Consider the following 19548-nt stretch of genomic DNA (forward strand, 5'->3'; position numbering starts at 1 on the left):
TACTAAAAGATTTTTAAATCGAAAACTTATTGGTCCATTTCCTTGGTAACACTTCCAAGGCTTCTAAAATTTGCAAGCCAAATGGATGCTGAAGCGAAGAAGATAAGAGGGAATTCAAAAAACTTACAATTCACGACCCCGTCTGTTCAGCTGGATAATTCCAACAGAAAATGGACCTAGTTACTCGAAGGAGTAAAGACCAATATAAAAATAAAATAAAAATTTTATTTTTTAATTCAGTTGCAATGCGAAGGCAAAACAATCTTACTTTTCAATTAGAATACGGAGCGCAGTCCAGTCCCTTGAATCGCGATTTTCGGCTCTTATTGGAGCCTCATCGGAAAGAACGTAGGCTTGTTCTCCATACCCCAATTGATCAGCACTAAGAAGTTCTCCCACCCATTGCAACTGAAGTGAAAATATTAGGTGACTAGCGTCATCTGGCAATTAAAAGATGAAGTTTTCGATCCTAATAGCATTATTAATAATATTTAGAAAATATTAAAATATTACTAAAAGATTTTTAAATCGAAAACTTATTGGTCCATTTCCTTGGTAACACCTCCAAGGCTTCTAAAATTTGCAAGCCAAATGGATGCTGAAGCGAAGAAGAAAAGAGGGAATTCAAAAAATTTACAATTCACGACTCCGTCTGTTCAGCTGGTTAATTCCAACAGAAAATGGACCTAGTTACTCGAAGGAGTAAAGACCAATATAAAAATAAAATAAAAATTTTATTTTTTAATTCAGTTGCAATGCGAAGGCAAAACAATCTTACTTTTCAATTAGAATACGGAGCGCAGTCCAGTCCCTTGAATCGCGATTTTCGGCTCTTATTGGAGCCTCATCGGAAAGAACGTAGGCTTGTTCTCCATACCCCAATTGATCAGCACTAAGAAGTTCTCCCACCCATTGCAACTGAAGTGAAAATATTAGGTGACTAGCGTCATCTGGCAATTAAAAGATGAAGTTTTCGATCCTAATAGCATTATTAATAATATTTAGAAAATATTAAAATATTACTAAAAGATTTTTAAATCGAAAACTTATTGGTCCATTTCCATGGTAACACCTCCAAGGCTTCTAAAATTTTCAAGCCAAATGGATGCTAAAGCGAAGAAGACAAGAGGGAATTCAAAAAACTTACAATTCACGACCCCGTCTGTTCAGCTGGTAAATTCCAACAGAAAATGGACCTAGTTACTCGAACGAGGAAAGACCAATATAAAAATAAAAAATTTTTTTTATTTTTAATTCAGTTGCAATGCGAAGGCAAAACAATCTTACTTTTCAATTAGAATACGGAGCGCAGTCCAGTCCCTTGAATCGCGATTTTTCGCTCTTATTGGAGCCTAATCGGAAAGAACGTAGGCTTGTTCTCCATACCCCAATTGATCAGCACTAAGAGGTTCTCCCACCCATTGCAACTGAAGTGAAAATATTAGGTGACTAGCGTCATCTGGCAATTAAAAGATGAAGTTTTCGATCCTAATAGCATTATTAATAATATTTAGAAAATATTAAAATATTACTAAAAGATTTTTAAATCGAAAACTTATTGGTCCATTTCCTTGGTAACACTTCCAAGGCTTCTAAAATTTGCAAGCCAAATGGATGCTGAAGCGAAGAAGATAAGAGGGAATTCAAAAAACTTACAATTCACGACCCCGTCTGTTCAGCTGGATAATTCCAACAGAAAATGGACCTAGTTACTCGAAGGAGTAAAGACCAATATAAAAATAAAATAAAAATTTTATTTTTTAATTCAGTTGCAATGCGAAGGCAAAACAATCTTACTTTTCAATTAGAATACGGAGCGCAGTCCAGTCCCTTGAATCGCGATTTTCGGCTCTTATTGGAGCCTCATCGGAAAGAACGTAGGCTTGTTCTCCATACCCCAATTGATCAGCACTAAGAAGTTCTCCCACCCATTGCAACTGAAGTGAAAATATTAGGTGACTAGCGTCATCTGGCAATTAAAAGATGAAGTTTTCGATCCTAATAGCATTATTAATAATATTTAGAAAATATTAAAATATTACTAAAAGATTTTTAAATCGAAAACTTATTGGTCCATTTCCTTGGTAACACTTCCAAGGCTTCTAAAATTTGCAAGCCAAATGGATGCTGAAGCGAAGAAGATAAGAGGGAATTCAAAAAACTTACAATTCACGACCCCGTCTGTTCAGCTGGATAATTCCAACAGAAAATGGACCTAGTTACTCGAAGGAGTAAAGACCAATATAAAAATAAAATAAAAATTTTATTTTTTAATTCAGTTGCAATGCGAAGGCAAAACAATCTTACTTTTCAATTAGAATACGGAGCGCAGTCCAGTCCCTTGAATCGCGATTTTCGGCTCTTATTGGAGCCTCATCGGAAAGAACGTAGGCTTGTTCTCCATACCCCAATTGATCAGCACTAAGAAGTTCTCCCACCCATTGCAACTGAAGTGAAAATATTAGGTGACTAGCGTCATCTGGCAATTAAAAGATGAAGTTTTCGATCCTAATAGCATTATTAATAATATTTAGAAAATATTAAAATATTACTAAAAGATTTTTAAATCGAAAACTTATTGGTCCATTTCCTTGGTAACACTTCCAAGGCTTCTAAAATTTGCAAGCCAAATGGATGCTGAAGCGAAGAAGATAAGAGGGAATTCAAAAAACTTACAATTCACGACCCCGTCTGTTCAGCTGGATAATTCCAACAGAAAATGGACCTAGTTACTCGAAGGAGTAAAGACCAATATAAAAATAAAATAAAAATTTTATTTTTTAATTCAGTTGCAATGCGAAGGCAAAACAATCTTACTTTTCAATTAGAATACGGAGCGCAGTCCAGTCCCTTGAATCGCGATTTTCGGCTCTTATTGGAGCCTCATCGGAAAGAACGTAGGCTTGTTCTCCATACCCCAATTGATCAGCACTAAGAAGTTCTCCCACCCATTGCAACTGAAGTGAAAATATTAGGTGACTAGCGTCATCTGGCAATTAAAAGATGAAGTTTTCGATCCTAATAGCATTATTAATAATATTTAGAAAATATTAAAATATTACTAAAAGATTTTTAAATCGAAAACTTATTGGTCCATTTCCTTGGTAACACCTCCAAGGCTTCTAAAATTTGCAAGCCAAATGGATGCTGAAGCGAAGAAGAAAAGAGGGAATTCAAAAAATTTACAATTCACGACTCCGTCTGTTCAGCTGGTTAATTCCAACAGAAAATGGACCTACTTACTCGAAGGAGTAAAGACCAATATAAAAATAAAATAAAAATTTTATTTTTAATTCAGTTGCAATGCGAAGGCAAAACAATCTTACTTTTCAATTAGAATACGGAGCGCAGTCCAGTCCCTTGAATCTCGATTTTCGGCTCTTATTGGAGCCTCATCAGAAAGAACGTAGGCTTGTTCTCCTTACCCCAATTGATCAGTACTAAGAGGTTCTTCCACCCATTGCAACTGAAGTGAAAATATTAGGTGACTAGGGTCATCTGGCAATTAAAAGATGAAGTTTTTGATCCTAATAGCATAATTAATAATATTTAGAAATAGTTTATTCATTTTAAACGCAGTCATTTATTCATTTTATTTGACGTATAGCTTTATGCAACATTAATCTATAATTATTACATAATGTGATAACAGCTCTTTATGCATTCATTTATTTTCAGGTGTTGCTACTGAACCCCAACCCAATCCCACAAAAAGCACAAGTAAGTTGAAATATTTTATTCGTTTCAAACAGACTTATTTATTTATTTTATTTAACCTATAGCTGTATACAACATTAAGAGTAAACAGTAGCGAGTTATCAATATTTTTGTTTGTCGATAGCTCTGCGAACTTTCAACAGTGAGGCAACAGTGCGTCGGCAATGCGACAGCGACAGTGACATCATACTCTCAAAAACAATAATTATACTCATAGGCGCGCTAAATGTTGCCAAGTCAGTCACGTTCGATTTCTAGTTATAGAAAACAATTTTTATAGATTTATTACTCTTTGACTATAAATACTTAAATTTAATTTTATTCAGAAACAGCATAAAAAATGTGATACAAAATGGCGACAGTTTTACCCCTTGCCATCTATTGGTATTTCTCGAAAGCTACTAGTTAAGATGTAGATCGTGAACTAACAATGAGAAATGCATTTCCAAACAAAACCAAGTTCACGGATGGACGTCAGTCAATTCAAATCTAGATTAACTCAGGTATGAGAAATCGACCCTTAATGGCGGTACGAGCTCCTTTTTGCAATATTTTATTTAGTTATAGAGTAATTTCTTCATACTAACATAGTTCTCAAATTGGGCTCTGTACCGCCATTCTTTATTATATTACGAATATGTGTGCCAAATATCTCGACAAAGATTCAAAAACAGCCGCAATCTTGGACCGCGTTTTCAGCCACCCAAAATTTTTGATAAGTTTGACAATTTTTAACTATTATTTGTACTAGATTATTGCATCAGTTTGTAGGTACATGTAGTGATGTCGTTTGCTATCATTCTGGTAACAAAAAAGTTTTGCTTAGAAGGCATTATACGGGGATGAATGGAAGCGTTGTGTTTTCTCCTAATTTCAAAAAATTCTGTGAAAAAATTGGAGGGTCGATTTTGTTTCATAGTCCTTTTGTCAAATATTCAAAATACATTATCCTGGAGGTATCCCTAAGATTTTTGTTTTTGAATTATCCGAATACATCTTTTCTTTTAAGAGCTGTACAATTTTTTGTAAATAAAAACACTGATTGACTCATAAACATACATATCTTAAATAGCGGTTGGATTGATAAGATTAGAATGGCCCGCATGCAGCCCAGATCTCAATACTATTGAGGTATTATGGGATGAACTAAAAATAGCTATTCGGCGTCATCCTAGGCCTCCAGAAAATTTGGTACAATTATGTAGCCCTGGTTGAGGAATATCGGGCTATTCCCCAAACAAGGATAACACATCTTATTCGATGCCAAATAGATTGCGAGCAGTCGTTGCTGCGAGAGGTGGACATAACCGCTATTGAATTGTTTTGTTTTGTTGTTAATTTTGTTTTGTGTTATTAATGTTAGTACGTTTGATATGTTTAATTAAATAAACCTTGAAAGCAGTGTTTTTATTTACAGCTTTTACAAGAAAAGAGATATTTGGGTAATTCAAAAAACAAAATCTTAGGGATACCTCTGGATAATACAAAAGGAGTATGTAACAAAATCAGCCCTCCAATTATTCCACAGAATGTTTTAAAATTAGTAGAAAATACAACGTTTCCATTCACGTCGTATAATGTCATCTAGGCAAAAAAATTGTATTACCGCAATAATAATAAACGACATCAATACATGTACCTACAAACTGATTCACGAATCTTGAAAATCGGAGTACAGATGATAAAGTTATAAATTGTCAAACTTAAATCAAACATTTTTGGTGGCGGTGATTGTATACATATACAAATTATATAAAGTAGATACCGATATAGAGTATCGGAATCACTTCTAATGACGTTGGTGATGCCTCCAGAAAGTTATTTTGTGGTGCCCTGATCAAAAATTACGTGTTTGTTAACATTTCCTTTCTGCACTGGTATATACTGAGAAGTTATTTTGTTATACCTTTTTTTGTTATTCCCTGAATTAGGGTAGTTTTAATATGCAGTCAGCGACTCGTTATAAACGTAGAACCAACGAATATACAGGGTGTTTGGTAAAGAATGGGCCATAGCTTAACCTTAGATTCCTGAGGGTAAAATAGGTCGATTTAAGTTATCTTACCTTAGTACAAAAGTAGATAATAATCAAAATACAGGGTGTCAAAGTTAAACTTTTATTTTATATATTTTTGAATATTTCCTGACAGGCATAGGACAACACGAAATTTGGTAGGTGGTACTGGTATTGTACAATCTACTAAATTATGTTAAACCTACGTTTCTGGCTACTACCAGAGGCGTACGTCGGGGGAACGTGACTCGTTGACCCTTCCCAAATTCTACGCCACTGGCGGAATTGCTATTTTAGTGCAATTTTTTGATTTTCCAATACTTTCTATGTAAAAAACATACTCTTTATTCGTAACGAGTAAGCCATTAGTTTTCGAGATATTTGAAGATAAAAACGAAGGAGCATAATACATTCATCAAAATAAGTGTGCCTTTTCATTTTCAACTTCAAATATCTCGGAAACTAATGACTTTATCGTTACAAATGAAGAGTATATTATTTGCATATAAAGTATTGGAGAATCTAAAAATTATGCTAAAATAACAGTTTCATCAGTGGCGTAGAATGTGGGAAGGGTCAACCATTCACTTTACCCTGTCGTACGCCTCTGGTAGTAGCCAGAAACGATTATTTAACATAATTTAGTAGGGCGTACAGTGCCAACACTTTCTGCCAAGTATCACATTGACATGTCAAATTATTTTAAAGTAGTCTTTTTTTTAGTTAATTTATTCTTTATTTAAAACCTTAAGAACTATGTGTGCCCGGTACTATAAAACTATTTGACATATCCTTATGGTACTTGACAGAAAGTGTAGATACTGTACAACCTACTAAATTATGTTAAATTGTCGTTTGTGGTTAATACCAGAGACGTACGACAGGGGAAAGTCAATGGTTGACCCTTCCCAAATTCTACTCCACTAATGGAACTGCTATTTTAGCATAATTTTTAGATTCTCCAATACTTTCTATGCAAATAATATCCTCTTCATTCGTAACGATAAAGTCATTAGTTTTCGAGATATATGAAGTTAAACATGAAAAGGCACACTTATTTTGATTAATGTATTTGTTCCTTCGTTTTTAGCTTCAAATATCTCGAAAACTAATGGCTTTATCGTTACGAATAAAGAGTATGTTATTTACATAGAAAGTATTGGAAAATCACAAAATTGCACTAATATAGAAATTCCGCCAGTGGCGTAGAATTTGGGAAGGGTCAACCATTCACGTTCCCCCGTCGTACGCCTCTGGTAGTAGCCAGAAACATTTGTTTAACATGATTTAGTAGGATGTACAGCACCAGTACCACTTAGTAAATTTCGTGTTGTTGTGTCATGCCTGTCAGGAAATATTCAAAAATAATTAAAATAAAACTTTAATTTTGACAATCTGTATTTCGGATATTATCAACTTTTGTACTAAAGTAAGTTAGCTTAAATCGACCTATTTTAACCTCAGGAATCTACATTTAAGTTATGGCCCATTCTTTACCAAACACCCTGTATACACTGATTAGCTATATTTATATTCTTTGGTAGAACCTTCACTGGCTGTGGTGGGTACCACTGATTTACATTACATCAGTTAGAAATAGTTATTTTCCTTCATCGCTTTGCGACCGATCCCGTTTATCACATTAGCTGATACTAAGGCTATTGCTTCATTTTTATTTGACTAAAAGATACACTTCTTCTTCTTCTTCTTCTTTTATATAGGCAGTACTGCCTGTTTTTCTTCAACGGTGCCTTTCATTCTGCCCCTAAGTTGTCATTCCATCTTTTCCTTGGGCGTCCTATACTTCTCCTGCCTAACGGTGACTTGTCCCTGGCTATTCTTACTATCCTTGATTCAGACATCCTGCTTATGTGCTCATTCCACTCTTCTTTTCTGTTCTTTACCCAGGTATTTATATTGTCTACTCCACATATGCGTCTGATTTCCTCACTGCTTACCCTATCCTGTAGTCCTTTTCCAGCAATCCTTCTTAAGATCTTCATTTCGTTGGTTTCCAGATGTCTTCGTGTTTTGCTTGTATCTGGTCATGTTTCGGCCGTGTAAGTCATAACTGGCCTAATAACTGACTTATATATTCGGGCCTTTGTTTCCAATCTTAGGTGTTTGTTTTTCCAAATTGTGTCGTTTAGGCATCCGGCCGTTCTACTGGCTTTAATTATTTGGTCTTTTACCTCTTCTTCGATATTGTTGTCGGCTGATAGATTAATTCCCAGATATTTGAAAGTCATTACTTGTTGTATAATTTGATTGTCTAACTCCAATTTGCATCTTATTGGTTCTTTGGCAATTACTAAGCTTTTTGTTTTTTGGACTGATATTTTCATATTCATTTCTTTTGCGTTAATGTTGAACTCGTGCAATAATCTTTGTAGGTCGTCTTCGCACTCTGCTACTAACACGGTGTCATCAGCGTAACAGAGTATTTTTATCTCTCTATTGCCCATTTTGTACCCTCTTTTTTTCTTCACTTGTTTTATTATTGCATCCAATATTATGTTAAACAGTAGAGGACTTAGTGAATCTCCTTGCCGGATTCCTGTGTTTGTTTCTATGGGTTCTGTTATTATTCCATTGACTTTCATCTCTATTTTATTTCTTACACATATGTTTTCTATCAGTTTTGTGATATCCAGTGGTAAATTTTTCTCATATAGAAGGTGTATCACATCTTTTAATTGGATTCTATCAAACGCTTTCTCTAGGTCTATGAAACAGAAAAAGATACACTAAGCAGCAAAATTAACGCACAAACTAAAAAATAGGACATTTTTATGGCTCGTATTTTCTAAACCTGTTGTCCAATTTAAATGATTTTTGAAATATTTTATAGGCTTATACTTTAACAATATCGCTGTAAGAATATTGTTGCTAGACAGGTAAATTGTCACTATGTACCGGGTGTACAAATGAGACTGTGATTTTTTCTAAAAGTTCGCAACACCTTGTGGAATTTTCTAGCATTTATAAAATGTTGAAATTAAAACTTGATTGTGACCTTAGGCTTTCTTAATATTTTTGCTTTTTGATTCATTCAATTATATTGGAAAATAAAAAAGTTAGGTACTTTCACAAATAGCCATGTTTTTCGTCAATAAATCCATATTTTCTTAGTTTAATAAACAAGCCTAAAGTAAGCTATGATAAAATAACAATTTGATAAATGTCAAATTGTTAACAGTCAAAAAGTGTCTGCTTTGTTTTAAGAATTGGTAGATTTATTATTTAAGTCCGTATTTTTTTTGCTGTTTGGTGGAAATGGTACGCGCTACAAGGAATTTGACTCGCGATGAGTGTGTTCAAGGAGTGACCTTACATAGCGAAGGACTTAGCTACCATGCTATCGGCTCCTTATATTGATAACAATTTTTTGCTAATGCACGATTACGATACTGCAAGACCTCACGTTGCACGAATCGTAAATGAAAATTTACAACAGTTAAATCTTTGCGACATTTGTATTGGCCACCGCATAGTCCAGATCTTAACCCAATCGACCATTTGTGAGACATAATTGACAGAAGACTACGACAGCGTTTGCCACCTCCTAGAACCTCACAAGAGGTAGAAACAGTAGCTCTCGAGATTTGGAATCATATTGTTCAAGACCAAATAGCAAATTTCATTTGTAATATAAAAGGACTTATCTCTTTCATTATAGAACATCAGTAAATAAATAAAAAGACAAAATGTTAAGACAGCCTAAGGTTACCATTAAGTATTAATTTTAACATTTTATAAATGCTAGAATATTCCACAGCGTGTTCCGAACTTTGAGAAAAAAATACAGGTTCACACGGTATACAATGACAACTTACCTATCTAGGAAAAATATTATTACAGGGAAAATGTATATACAGTGAGCACGTAAAGGTTGGAATAAATTAATTTTCTCGAGAATGGACAACTTTGAAAAAAAATTCCGAAACAGGTCAATTTTTATTTTGGAATTACGACTTTTTGGAATATATATCATACTAGTGACGTTACCCGTCTGGGCGTGATGACGTCATCAACGATTTTTTTTAAATGAGAATGGGGGTCGTGTGATAGCTCATTTGAAAGGTAATTCAATTCTCTATTTAGTGATATAAGCATTAACATAATTAGTTATACACGGTGTCCAAAAACATTTTTTTGAATTAAATTTATTGACATAAAAAGAAGAATGTATGTAATTTATTTAATTCAAAATACATTTTACTGCTCTCAGAAAACAGAAAAAAATGTTTATTTGAAAAATAATCGTTGCTTTTCGCTTAAATTAAATGTTCAAACTGTCAAGAAGCAGGTGGATGGATGCTTTAATATTGAATTTAAGCAAAAAACAATATTTATTTATCAAATAAATATTTTTTCCTATTTTATAATTTTATAATAATTATATGAATTTTTATATTACTGAATAGAGAATTAAATTACCTTTCAAATGAGCTATCACTGTACCCCTATTCTCATTTAAAAAAATCATCGATGACGTCATCACGCCCAGACGGGTGACGTCACTAGTATGATATATATGCCAAAAAGTCGTAATTTCAAAATACAAATTGACCTGTTTCGGAATTTTTTTCCAAAGTTGTCCATTCTCGAGAAAATGAATTTATTCCAACCTTTACGTGCTCACTGTATAATTGTATACATATACAGCGAGCACGTAAAGGTTGGAATAAAATAATTTTCTCGACAATGGACGATTTTGGAAAAAAATGCCGAAACAGGTCAATTTCTATTTTTAAATTACGACTTTTTAGCATATATAGCATACTAGTGACGTGACCAATCTGGGCGTGATGACGTCATCGATTATTTTTTTAATGAGATTAGGGGTCGTGTGATAGCTCATTTGAAAGGAAATTCAATTCTCTATTCAGTAAGATAAACAATAATATAATTATTTATACAGGGCGTCAAAAAGTTTTAATTAAATTTATTGACATAAAAAGAAGAATGTACGAAATTAATTTAATTCAAAATACATTTTACTGCTCTCAGAAAACAGAAAGAAATGTTTATTTGAAAAGTAATCATTGCTTTTCGCTTAAATTAAATGTTCAATTTGTCAAGAGGCAGGTGGGAGGCTGCTTTAAGTCGCGTTTACACGATGGCAATTGGCGAGACAATTGTCAGAAGACAACTGACTGGCATGAAATTATTGTCTTCGTGTAAACACTTCAGGCCAATTGCCTTGCCAACTGCCCTCACAATTGGCCCAAAATTCAGTTGTCTCAGGGAGTAGACTAAGGACAATGAGCTGCGCCCAGTGAGCCCCCCACCACTCGAAATCTCAATTGTCGCGACAATTGGCGCCGTGTGAACGGTGTAGGCCAGTAGTGCTGTCTTGTTTTTTGCCAGTTCCCTCTAGATGACGAGCAGTCGGCCATGTTTTAGCTGTCTACTGCCATGGCAATAGTTGGCCCCGTGTAAACATCTTCTCTTTCAACTGGATTGGCCTCCGACAATCCGCAACCACGTGATGACAATTGTTCAATGACAATTGTCTCGCCAATTGCCATCATGTAAACGCGACTTTAATATTGAAGTTAAGCCAACAATAATATTTATTTGTTAAATAAACATTTTTTTCCTGTATTCTGATAGCGGTAAAATGTATTTTGAATTAAATAAATTACACACATTCTTCTTTTTATGTCAAAAAATTTAACTCAAAAAAATTTTTTTGGACACCCTGTGTAAGTAATTATGTTATTGTTTATATTACTGAATAGAGAATTAAATTACCATTCAAATGAGCTATCACACGACCCCTATTCTTATTTAAAAAAATCATCGATGTCGTCATCACGCCCATTATTTCGTAAACAGGCGACTTTAAGGAAAATTTTCGAAACAGGTCGATTTCTATTTTCAAATTACAATTTTTTGGCATATATATCACACTAGTGACGTCATCCATCTGGGCTTGATAACGTAATCGATGATTTTTTTAAATGGGAATAGGGGTCATGTGATAGCTCATTTGAAAGGGTAATTAATTCTCTATTTACCAATACAAACAATAACATAATTATTTATACAGGGTGTCCAAAAAAAATTGTTTAATTAAATTAATTGAGACAAAAAGAAGAATGTATGTAGCTTATTTAATTCAAAATTCGTTTTACTTTTGTCAGAAAACAGGAATGCATGTTTAATTGACAAATAATAAATATTGCTTTTCGCTTAAATTCAATGTTAGAGCTGCCACCCACCTGCCTCTTGGAAGTTTAACATTACGCTTAAGCGAAAATCAATGTTTATTTTTTAAATAAAACATTTTTATGTTTTCTGGCACCAATAAAATATATTTAGAATTAAACAAATTGCATACATTCATCTTTTTGCACCAATTAATTTAATTTAAAAAAACATTTTTTGGACACCGTGTATCAATAATTATATTAATGTTTATATTATTGAATAAAGAATTACATACCCTTTCAAATGAGCTATCACATGATCCCTATTCTCATTTAAAAAATCATCGATTACGTCATCACACCCAGATGAATGACGTCACTAGTATGATATATATGCCAAAAAATCGTAATTTAAAAATAAAAATCGACCAGTTTCGGGATTTTTCCTTAAAGTGTCCGGTTTAAGAAATAATGAATTTATGCGTTACTTTATGGACGCACTGTATTATTATTCTATACATTCATTTATTTTAAGGTGCTGCTAGTACAACGACAACATCCAAACCCGATCCCGGACACAGCTCAAGTAAGTTGAAATATTTTATTCATTTCAAACGCATTTATTTATTTGTTTTAGTTAACGTATATCTGCATGCAACATTAATACAGTGATGAGCGGGCTATTAGAGTAATCGGCCAAATAACGCAAAAATGGAAAACATAATACATTGTGAAATCAAAAGAGATGAAACTTGTAGAGGTGGAAATTATAGATCATCATCATCCAGCCTCAAAAATCCACTGTTGAACATAGGCCTCCTCCCCTCGTTTCCAACCCCATGTATCCTGCGCAGCTCTCATCCAGTTTTTATTTAGCTTTCTTAAATCGTCAGTCCATCTTGTAAGCGGTCGACCGACGCTTCTTTTGTCTTCTCTTGGCCTCCATTCTAATAACCTCTTTGTCCATCGCCCATCTGTCATTCTGGCTATGTGTCCTGATAATCTCCACTTCAACCTGGCTATCCTTTCGATGACGTCAGTCACCTTTGTTCTTCTCCTGATTTCTTCGTTTTTGATTTTGTCTCGCAGAGTTATTTCTTACATTGACCGCTCCATTCTTCTCTGCTGACTCTTAGTTTGGTAGCCGAGACTTTAGTTAAAGTAAGTGTTTCTGATCCGTACGTCAAGACTGGGAGGACACACTGATCAAATACCTTTCTCTTTAGGCATGTGGGCAACTCACTTTTAAAAGTTTCTCTCGGTTTTCCAAATGCTGCCTACCCAAGACCGATTCTTCTCTTCAGTTCATGAACCTGGTTATCCCTGCCAATCGTAATTTCATGTCCCAGGTAGTATCGATATAGACGTATAAATTAACATTAAATTACATAGTTTCCCACCTTCAGACGTATCGGAGGAGTATGACAACTCTCACTGTGATAAGAAAATTTTATAAAGTACTCCTGTCATAGACGTTTGAAGGTGGGAACCTATGTAATGTAATGTTAATTTAGACGTTTTTATCGATAATTTCCACCTCCACTAATTTCATCCCTTTTAGTTTCACAATGTATTAAGTTTTCAGTGCCCGGAGAGCTCAGGCGGTAGTATGTCTGACGTCCACGTAGGTAGGCGGGGTTTCGAAACCCAGCGCCAGCGAGAACATCTAGACATTTTTAAAATGTCTATAGGCTACAGGTCGACTCAGCCTGAATAAAATGAGTACCTTGGATAAAACCAGGGGTAATAATAGGCGGTTGAAGCTTAGCACTGGTCCTGTTACCTTCTTTGTATATCGTAGGCCCTAGATATAGCAGACTACCCTGCTATAATCCCAAAGCCGCGTTAGCGGTATAAAACGGAAGACTACTACTACTACCAGAGCCGTGCGGTACATCTTTTCAATATGATGCAAGTTTTCAAAATGCCGCCCCTTAATAGTTATTTATGATATAAGTGTTAAAAGTACACGTTTAAGGCACGCATGTGAAAGTTTGCAGAATGAGCGATAGCGAGTTTTGCAATTCACATGAGTGCCTTAAAAATGTACTTTTTAACACGCATATCATACAATATTTTTTCTACAAACGTAATTACAGGACAATATCTACAAAAACTTTTACTTGAACTTGACTGACATTCCATTTTTATATTTTTTTGACATTATATCAAAATTGCATATAAGGTCAATACGAACTGCAGTGCCTTCAACATTTTTTAAAGCACTAGTGCCTTAAAGTATCATTTTTAACGCTCGTATGGAGTGCTAAAAATTACATTTTTAACACGGTTGTAGAAAAATATTATTAAAACTTAACTTTTTTTTTATTAAATGCAACTGCACAAAATGAACACACTTTTATTTTAAAAACAAAACATAATTTAAATTAAATGAATTACGTATTAACATTAAATAACATTTACAAAAATTACAATTTTACCCTTCTGACTTTAATTTTGGCAAATTCGTCAATCAGATTTGTGTAGTCTAAAGTAGCAGCTAGTGAGGACTCTATTGAAACGAGTGCTAATTTTTTTAGTTTTGTTTTTCTTATGGAGCTTCGTAATAGTTTTTAATAATTTTTAATTTTGAATAACTTATTTCCCCACTAATAGCTACCGAGACAGGGAGTGTTAATAAAATTCTTAGCGATACAACTACATTTGGGTATACAACAGAAATAGTTCAAAACTACTAAAGGTTTCATATGGAGTATGTTATCATTTGGGATATATCACGCAATTCTTCTATTTTATTAATAGAATAGAAGATCATTTGCCTGTATATTCGATTCTTTTTCTATAGGGCTTTTCATTCACAGTCATTTGTTTCGAGCTTTTGTCATGTGTCACATAATATTAATATATCTACGTCGTACGTTATTGGTATATATATATATATATATATATATATATATATATATATATATATATATACCCATAATACGTTATTGGTATATATATATATATATATATATATATATATATATATATATATATATATATATATATACCCATGATACAAACCAAAGACGTATGACGTAGATATATTAATATTATGTGACACATGACAGAAGCTCGAAACAAATGACAATCGATGAAAAGCCCTATTGAAAGTACTGAATGAAGATTCATACAACAATTTTTTAGTGGTTTATCATTTATTTCGCTCAATTTAAAAATATCATTAAAATTTATTTATTTATGAATTTCTAGTAGCGAAAATCGACCAATCAAGGAATTAATGGCAATGTCTAAAATATAGATGAAAAAATTTATTTTAAATCTATCTTCTGTTTAAAACTCATCCATAGATTTTTCGTAATCAAATTGACCCTTTTTCTCCTTGCTTGAATTTCATTTTCCCCTGGAAATTCGGAGCTTATATCAAGATTTTCTGCAATTTCATTAGCAGTAATTTTCGTTTGGTCATAGCCAGATGATTTTTTTTATTGTTTCTGACAACCTTTTTACACAATCTGACAAATTTATAGTTACATGAAGCAACAACTTCGAGACTGAATTTATGTATATCAAATAAAATATCATGCCCAAAAATTTTACTGCATATAAATTATTTATAATTTTTAATATTTTTTGCTAATCCTCGTGCTTGGACTTTAGTTTCTGTATCTTTGTTGACTTCTTCTATTATTTCGAATATGGCATCATATATTTCACAAAATTGAAATCTTAAAGGTTTCAATGCATCTATTCGACTTGACCATCTAGTATCGCTTAACGGTTTTAGAGTTAGTTGAAAAACATGGTTTTTCAGAACTAAACAACACTTTGTGGAACCAGAAAAAAAGTGTAAAGTTCTTGTATAATACAAGAGAAGGCTGTTGTTTCTGTAGAAGAAGACGCTTTCACTTTTAAAACTAAGTTTGCAAAGTAGCATGGTTACTGTTTAAACTCGAGTGACACAAGCCATCGGATATTTTTCAAATATTCTATTTTTCACACCCTTTGTTATCCATATGATTATTTTGATGTATTTTTATTTTACTAATTATGCCGCCTCCCTTGTGATGCTACCTGATGCGACCGCCTCACCGCATCATAGCACCGCACGGCCCTGACTACTACTACTACTACTACTATTAAGTTTTCCATCTGCTGCGTTATTTTGCCAGTTATTAGCGCGCTCATCACTGTATATAATACAATAGAATCCTCCAATAGAATCGCGATATAGCATTCGCGATAAAGGTGGCACACGCAGTGACCAATGGCGAGTCGAATACATACATTATGTACTATTGTTTGATTTTAATATATTCACATTCATTCATTGTATATGTTACAGTTCAAGTTGATTATCCAGTTGGAGTTGACTCCAACTAGTTGGAGTCAACTTTAACGGCTGGTTTCAGTAAAAGTTGATTATAAATATAAAATGAAGATTTATATTCAACATTTACTAGTAAAAGTAGACTCCAACTAGGAAAAGTATACTCTTCCCAATGCAATTTAGTAAAAGTTGATTCTGATTCACACAAACAGCCGATTCTAGAAATTAAATGTTACTGAATATGTTCAAATTAGTCTAGGCTGTATCGTCGCCCCCGTTAGGTAAATTACTCCGATTCGAATTTTTTGCACAAACTTACTCAAAAAGAGGTCCTTATAACAAATCTACTGGGTGCCAGGCAGTACCTTGATCGATAAATTGTTTAAACAATTTTTTTTAGACAAATTCACAAAAATAATTTTTTCACTTCGAATAATTTTTTTAGATCATTTGGGTTATTCTGAGCAAAAAAAGGTATTTTGTGATTTTTCTCTAAAATTGATTGGTGTCGAGTTATACGCGATTTAAAATTTGAAAAATGCGAAAATAGCCATTTTCAAGGCTTATTAACTCGGTTAAAATCCATTATTATGAAAGTCAGAAAGTGACCAAATCAAAGTTTATAGCCCCCTCTACAAGATCCGGCAGAAATTTTTGTCACTGTTTTATTACTAAGCTGTTATCTTTAATTATTAACAATGAGCGCTAAGTATGTATTAGGCGGCCGTCAATGGTGAGCGCTAAAGAGATGCACCATTACGGCCGTCCAATGGTGAATCTCACTCGCACTCACATTGACGGCCGCCTCAATACACGCTTAGCGCTCATTGTTGATAATTAAAAATAATATCTTATTAATGAAATAATGACAAAAACTTCTTCAGGATCGTATAGAGGTAGCTTTAATCTTTGATTTTTTTTAGTTTCTGACTTTCATAATATATACTATCGTATGGCATTTTTGCCTTTCGGACAGTTCCGGCGCCAATTACATCTTTAACCCTGTTTCAAGTAACTAGTGTCGATGTACACTAGCCCAGGGGGACCGACGGCTTAACGTGCTCTCCGAGGCAAGTTGAGACGGCTCGTGTCATTATTGTAAATGAAAATGGTTTGTCTTTGGCAGGGCTCGAACTTACGTGCACTGGCGTATGAGGCCAGCGATTATGCCGTTACTCCACGGCCGCTCGCTCGACTTTCACAATAATTATCTTTAACCGAGTTATTAAACCTTGAAAATGGTTATTTTAGCGTTTTTCAAATTTTAAGTCGCTAATAACTCGACAACAGTCAATTTTAGAGAAAAAAAGGCCCAAAGGATCTAAAAAAAAATTGTACGAAGTGAAAAAATTATTTTTGCGAATTTGTTTAAAATCATTGTTTATCGCCAAAGTTCACTAAAATCATTCATTATTGTACTCATTTGCCCTCATTTTCGGCAGTAAAGTAACACTTTGTTGTATTGAAAGAAGAATGTTACTTTACCTGCCGCGATTAGTAACCCGTTCTCAGTAGTTACTGAGAGTTTCTCAACTCTCAGTATCCCTATCCAACAGTATCTGCAGACTATGGTCCGAATCAGTCATTAATACTATGTCGTCTGCATAGCGGATGTTATTTACTCTCTGACCGTTTATCCTGATTCCTTCTGAAGAGTGCGATAAAGAGTTCGCAAATATTACCTCAGAGTAGACGTTAAAAGTATGGGTTATAGCACACAACCCTGTCTAACACCTCGTTGTATTTCAATTGGCCTTGACGTATTACCATTGGTCTTTATGATTGCTGTCTGATTCCAATAAATAGCCTCTATAATTTTAGAATCTCTTTTGTCGACTCCGATGTCGTTCAATCTTTCTATCAAGGTCTTGTGCCCTATCGAACGTTTTCTCAAAATCTATGAAACAGATAAAAAGGTCTGCTTGCTGATCTTTGTATCTTTGTGCCAGAGTTTGAAGACAGAATATTGCTTCTCGTGTCCCCATACCTTTCCTGGAGCCAAATTGTTCTTGACCGGTGACCTCATCACATTTTTTATAATATATTCTGCTCTGTATGATACGCAAGAAAAGCTTCATAATGTTATTTAATAGACTTATAAGGCGGAAGTCCTGGCATAATTTGGCGTTCTTCTTTTTAGGCAGTGGTATGAAGACTGATTCAAGCCATATTTTAGGGATAGTCCCTGTATTGTAAACATTATTAAATAGTCCAAGAAGAAGGTCTAAGTTTTTCTCGTTGATTAACTTCAATAGCTCAGCTGGTATTTCATCTTTTCCTACAGATTTGTTGTTATTTAGTTGACGTATAGCATATTCCAGTTCGGACTTCAGTATTGGAAGACCTTCGTCATTTCCGGTATTTAATGTAGGAGGTTCTCTGATGTCATAGAAGAGTTCCTTTATATAGCCTTCCCACATGTTTATTTGTTCTTCAGGGCTTGAAATCAGTTTGCCTTCTGCATTGATTAGATTATTTGGTCCTTGTGAATATGTCGTGCCTGTGAATTCTTTGAGTTTCTTATACAGATGGAAGTCATCATGTTTTTTATATAAGTTTTCGATTTCTTCACATTGTTCTGTTATCCTTTTTCTTTTGCAATTTTTATTTTTTGTTTAATGGTTCTATTTAATACTTTGTACATTGCTTTGTGCTGTTTGCATTTTCTTCTTTCATCCATTAAATCCAATATTTCCTCTGTCATCCATCTTTGCTTCCGTGGTCGCTGTTTTGTGAGCATTTCAGTTGCGGTTGCAAGGGCGTGTCTGATTTCCTCCCGAAGGCGAAAGTTAAGGATGCGAGAAAGTAAAACCCATTTAAAATACATTGTTACTTCAGACACACTTTAAACCCTTCATGTACTGCTATCTATATTTACAATTTTCACACAATAAAACCTTTACATCAGCGGTTCTCAATCTTTTTGAGTCATTGACCATCTAAAGTTTCTTTTATTATATTTCTATATTTTTAGATTGTATAATCAAGACTTACTATGTACTACTATTTTAAGTTTTTGTGTGTTTTGTGTACCACCGCAAATAATGATATGTACCACCAGTGGTACATGTACCACAGATTGAGAACCGCTGCTTTACATAATATGAGATAGAGTAGATAAAAATTATTTTTGTGAATTTGATTAACAAAAATTGGTTAAACAACGGATGTATTTCTTTGAGTAAGTTTGTGCAAAAAATCGAATCAGAATAATTTACCTAACGGGGGCGACGTTACAGACTGTACTAATAAGTAGTTGAAACGGTCAAAACAAAGAAACGCACACTCATCAAAAATGCACTTGAGATTCTCGTATAATCAACATTTACTGAATCGATCCAGGAAGAGTCAACTCCAACTAGTAA

At 34.0% G+C, this 19548-nt stretch overlaps 1 protein-coding gene across 14 annotated transcripts in view; it reads left to right on the forward strand.

The window, feature by feature from the left end:
- Positions 1-19548, forward strand: part of LOC126883330 (uncharacterized) — a 63242-nt gene that overhangs the window by 32101 nt on the left and 11593 nt on the right. For 8 of the 14 annotated variants that reach the window (XM_050648715.1, XM_050648716.1, XM_050648717.1 and 5 more), the window contains 2 exons: positions 3679-3720; positions 12425-12475. The exons of 1 other annotated variant lie outside the window; for it this stretch is intronic. In XM_050648715.1, coding sequence (XP_050504672.1) covers positions 3679-3720; positions 12425-12475 — 93 coding nt within the window. The remainder of the gene's footprint in view (positions 1-3678; positions 3721-12424; positions 12476-19548) is intronic. 5 more of the 14 variants (XM_050648719.1, XM_050648724.1, XM_050648725.1 and 2 more) reach the window with 2 other exon arrangements.

This window comes from Diabrotica virgifera, chromosome 4 (genome assembly GCF_917563875.1).
Source record: "Diabrotica virgifera virgifera chromosome 4, PGI_DIABVI_V3a".
NCBI lineage: Eukaryota > Metazoa > Arthropoda > Insecta > Coleoptera > Chrysomelidae > Diabrotica > Diabrotica virgifera.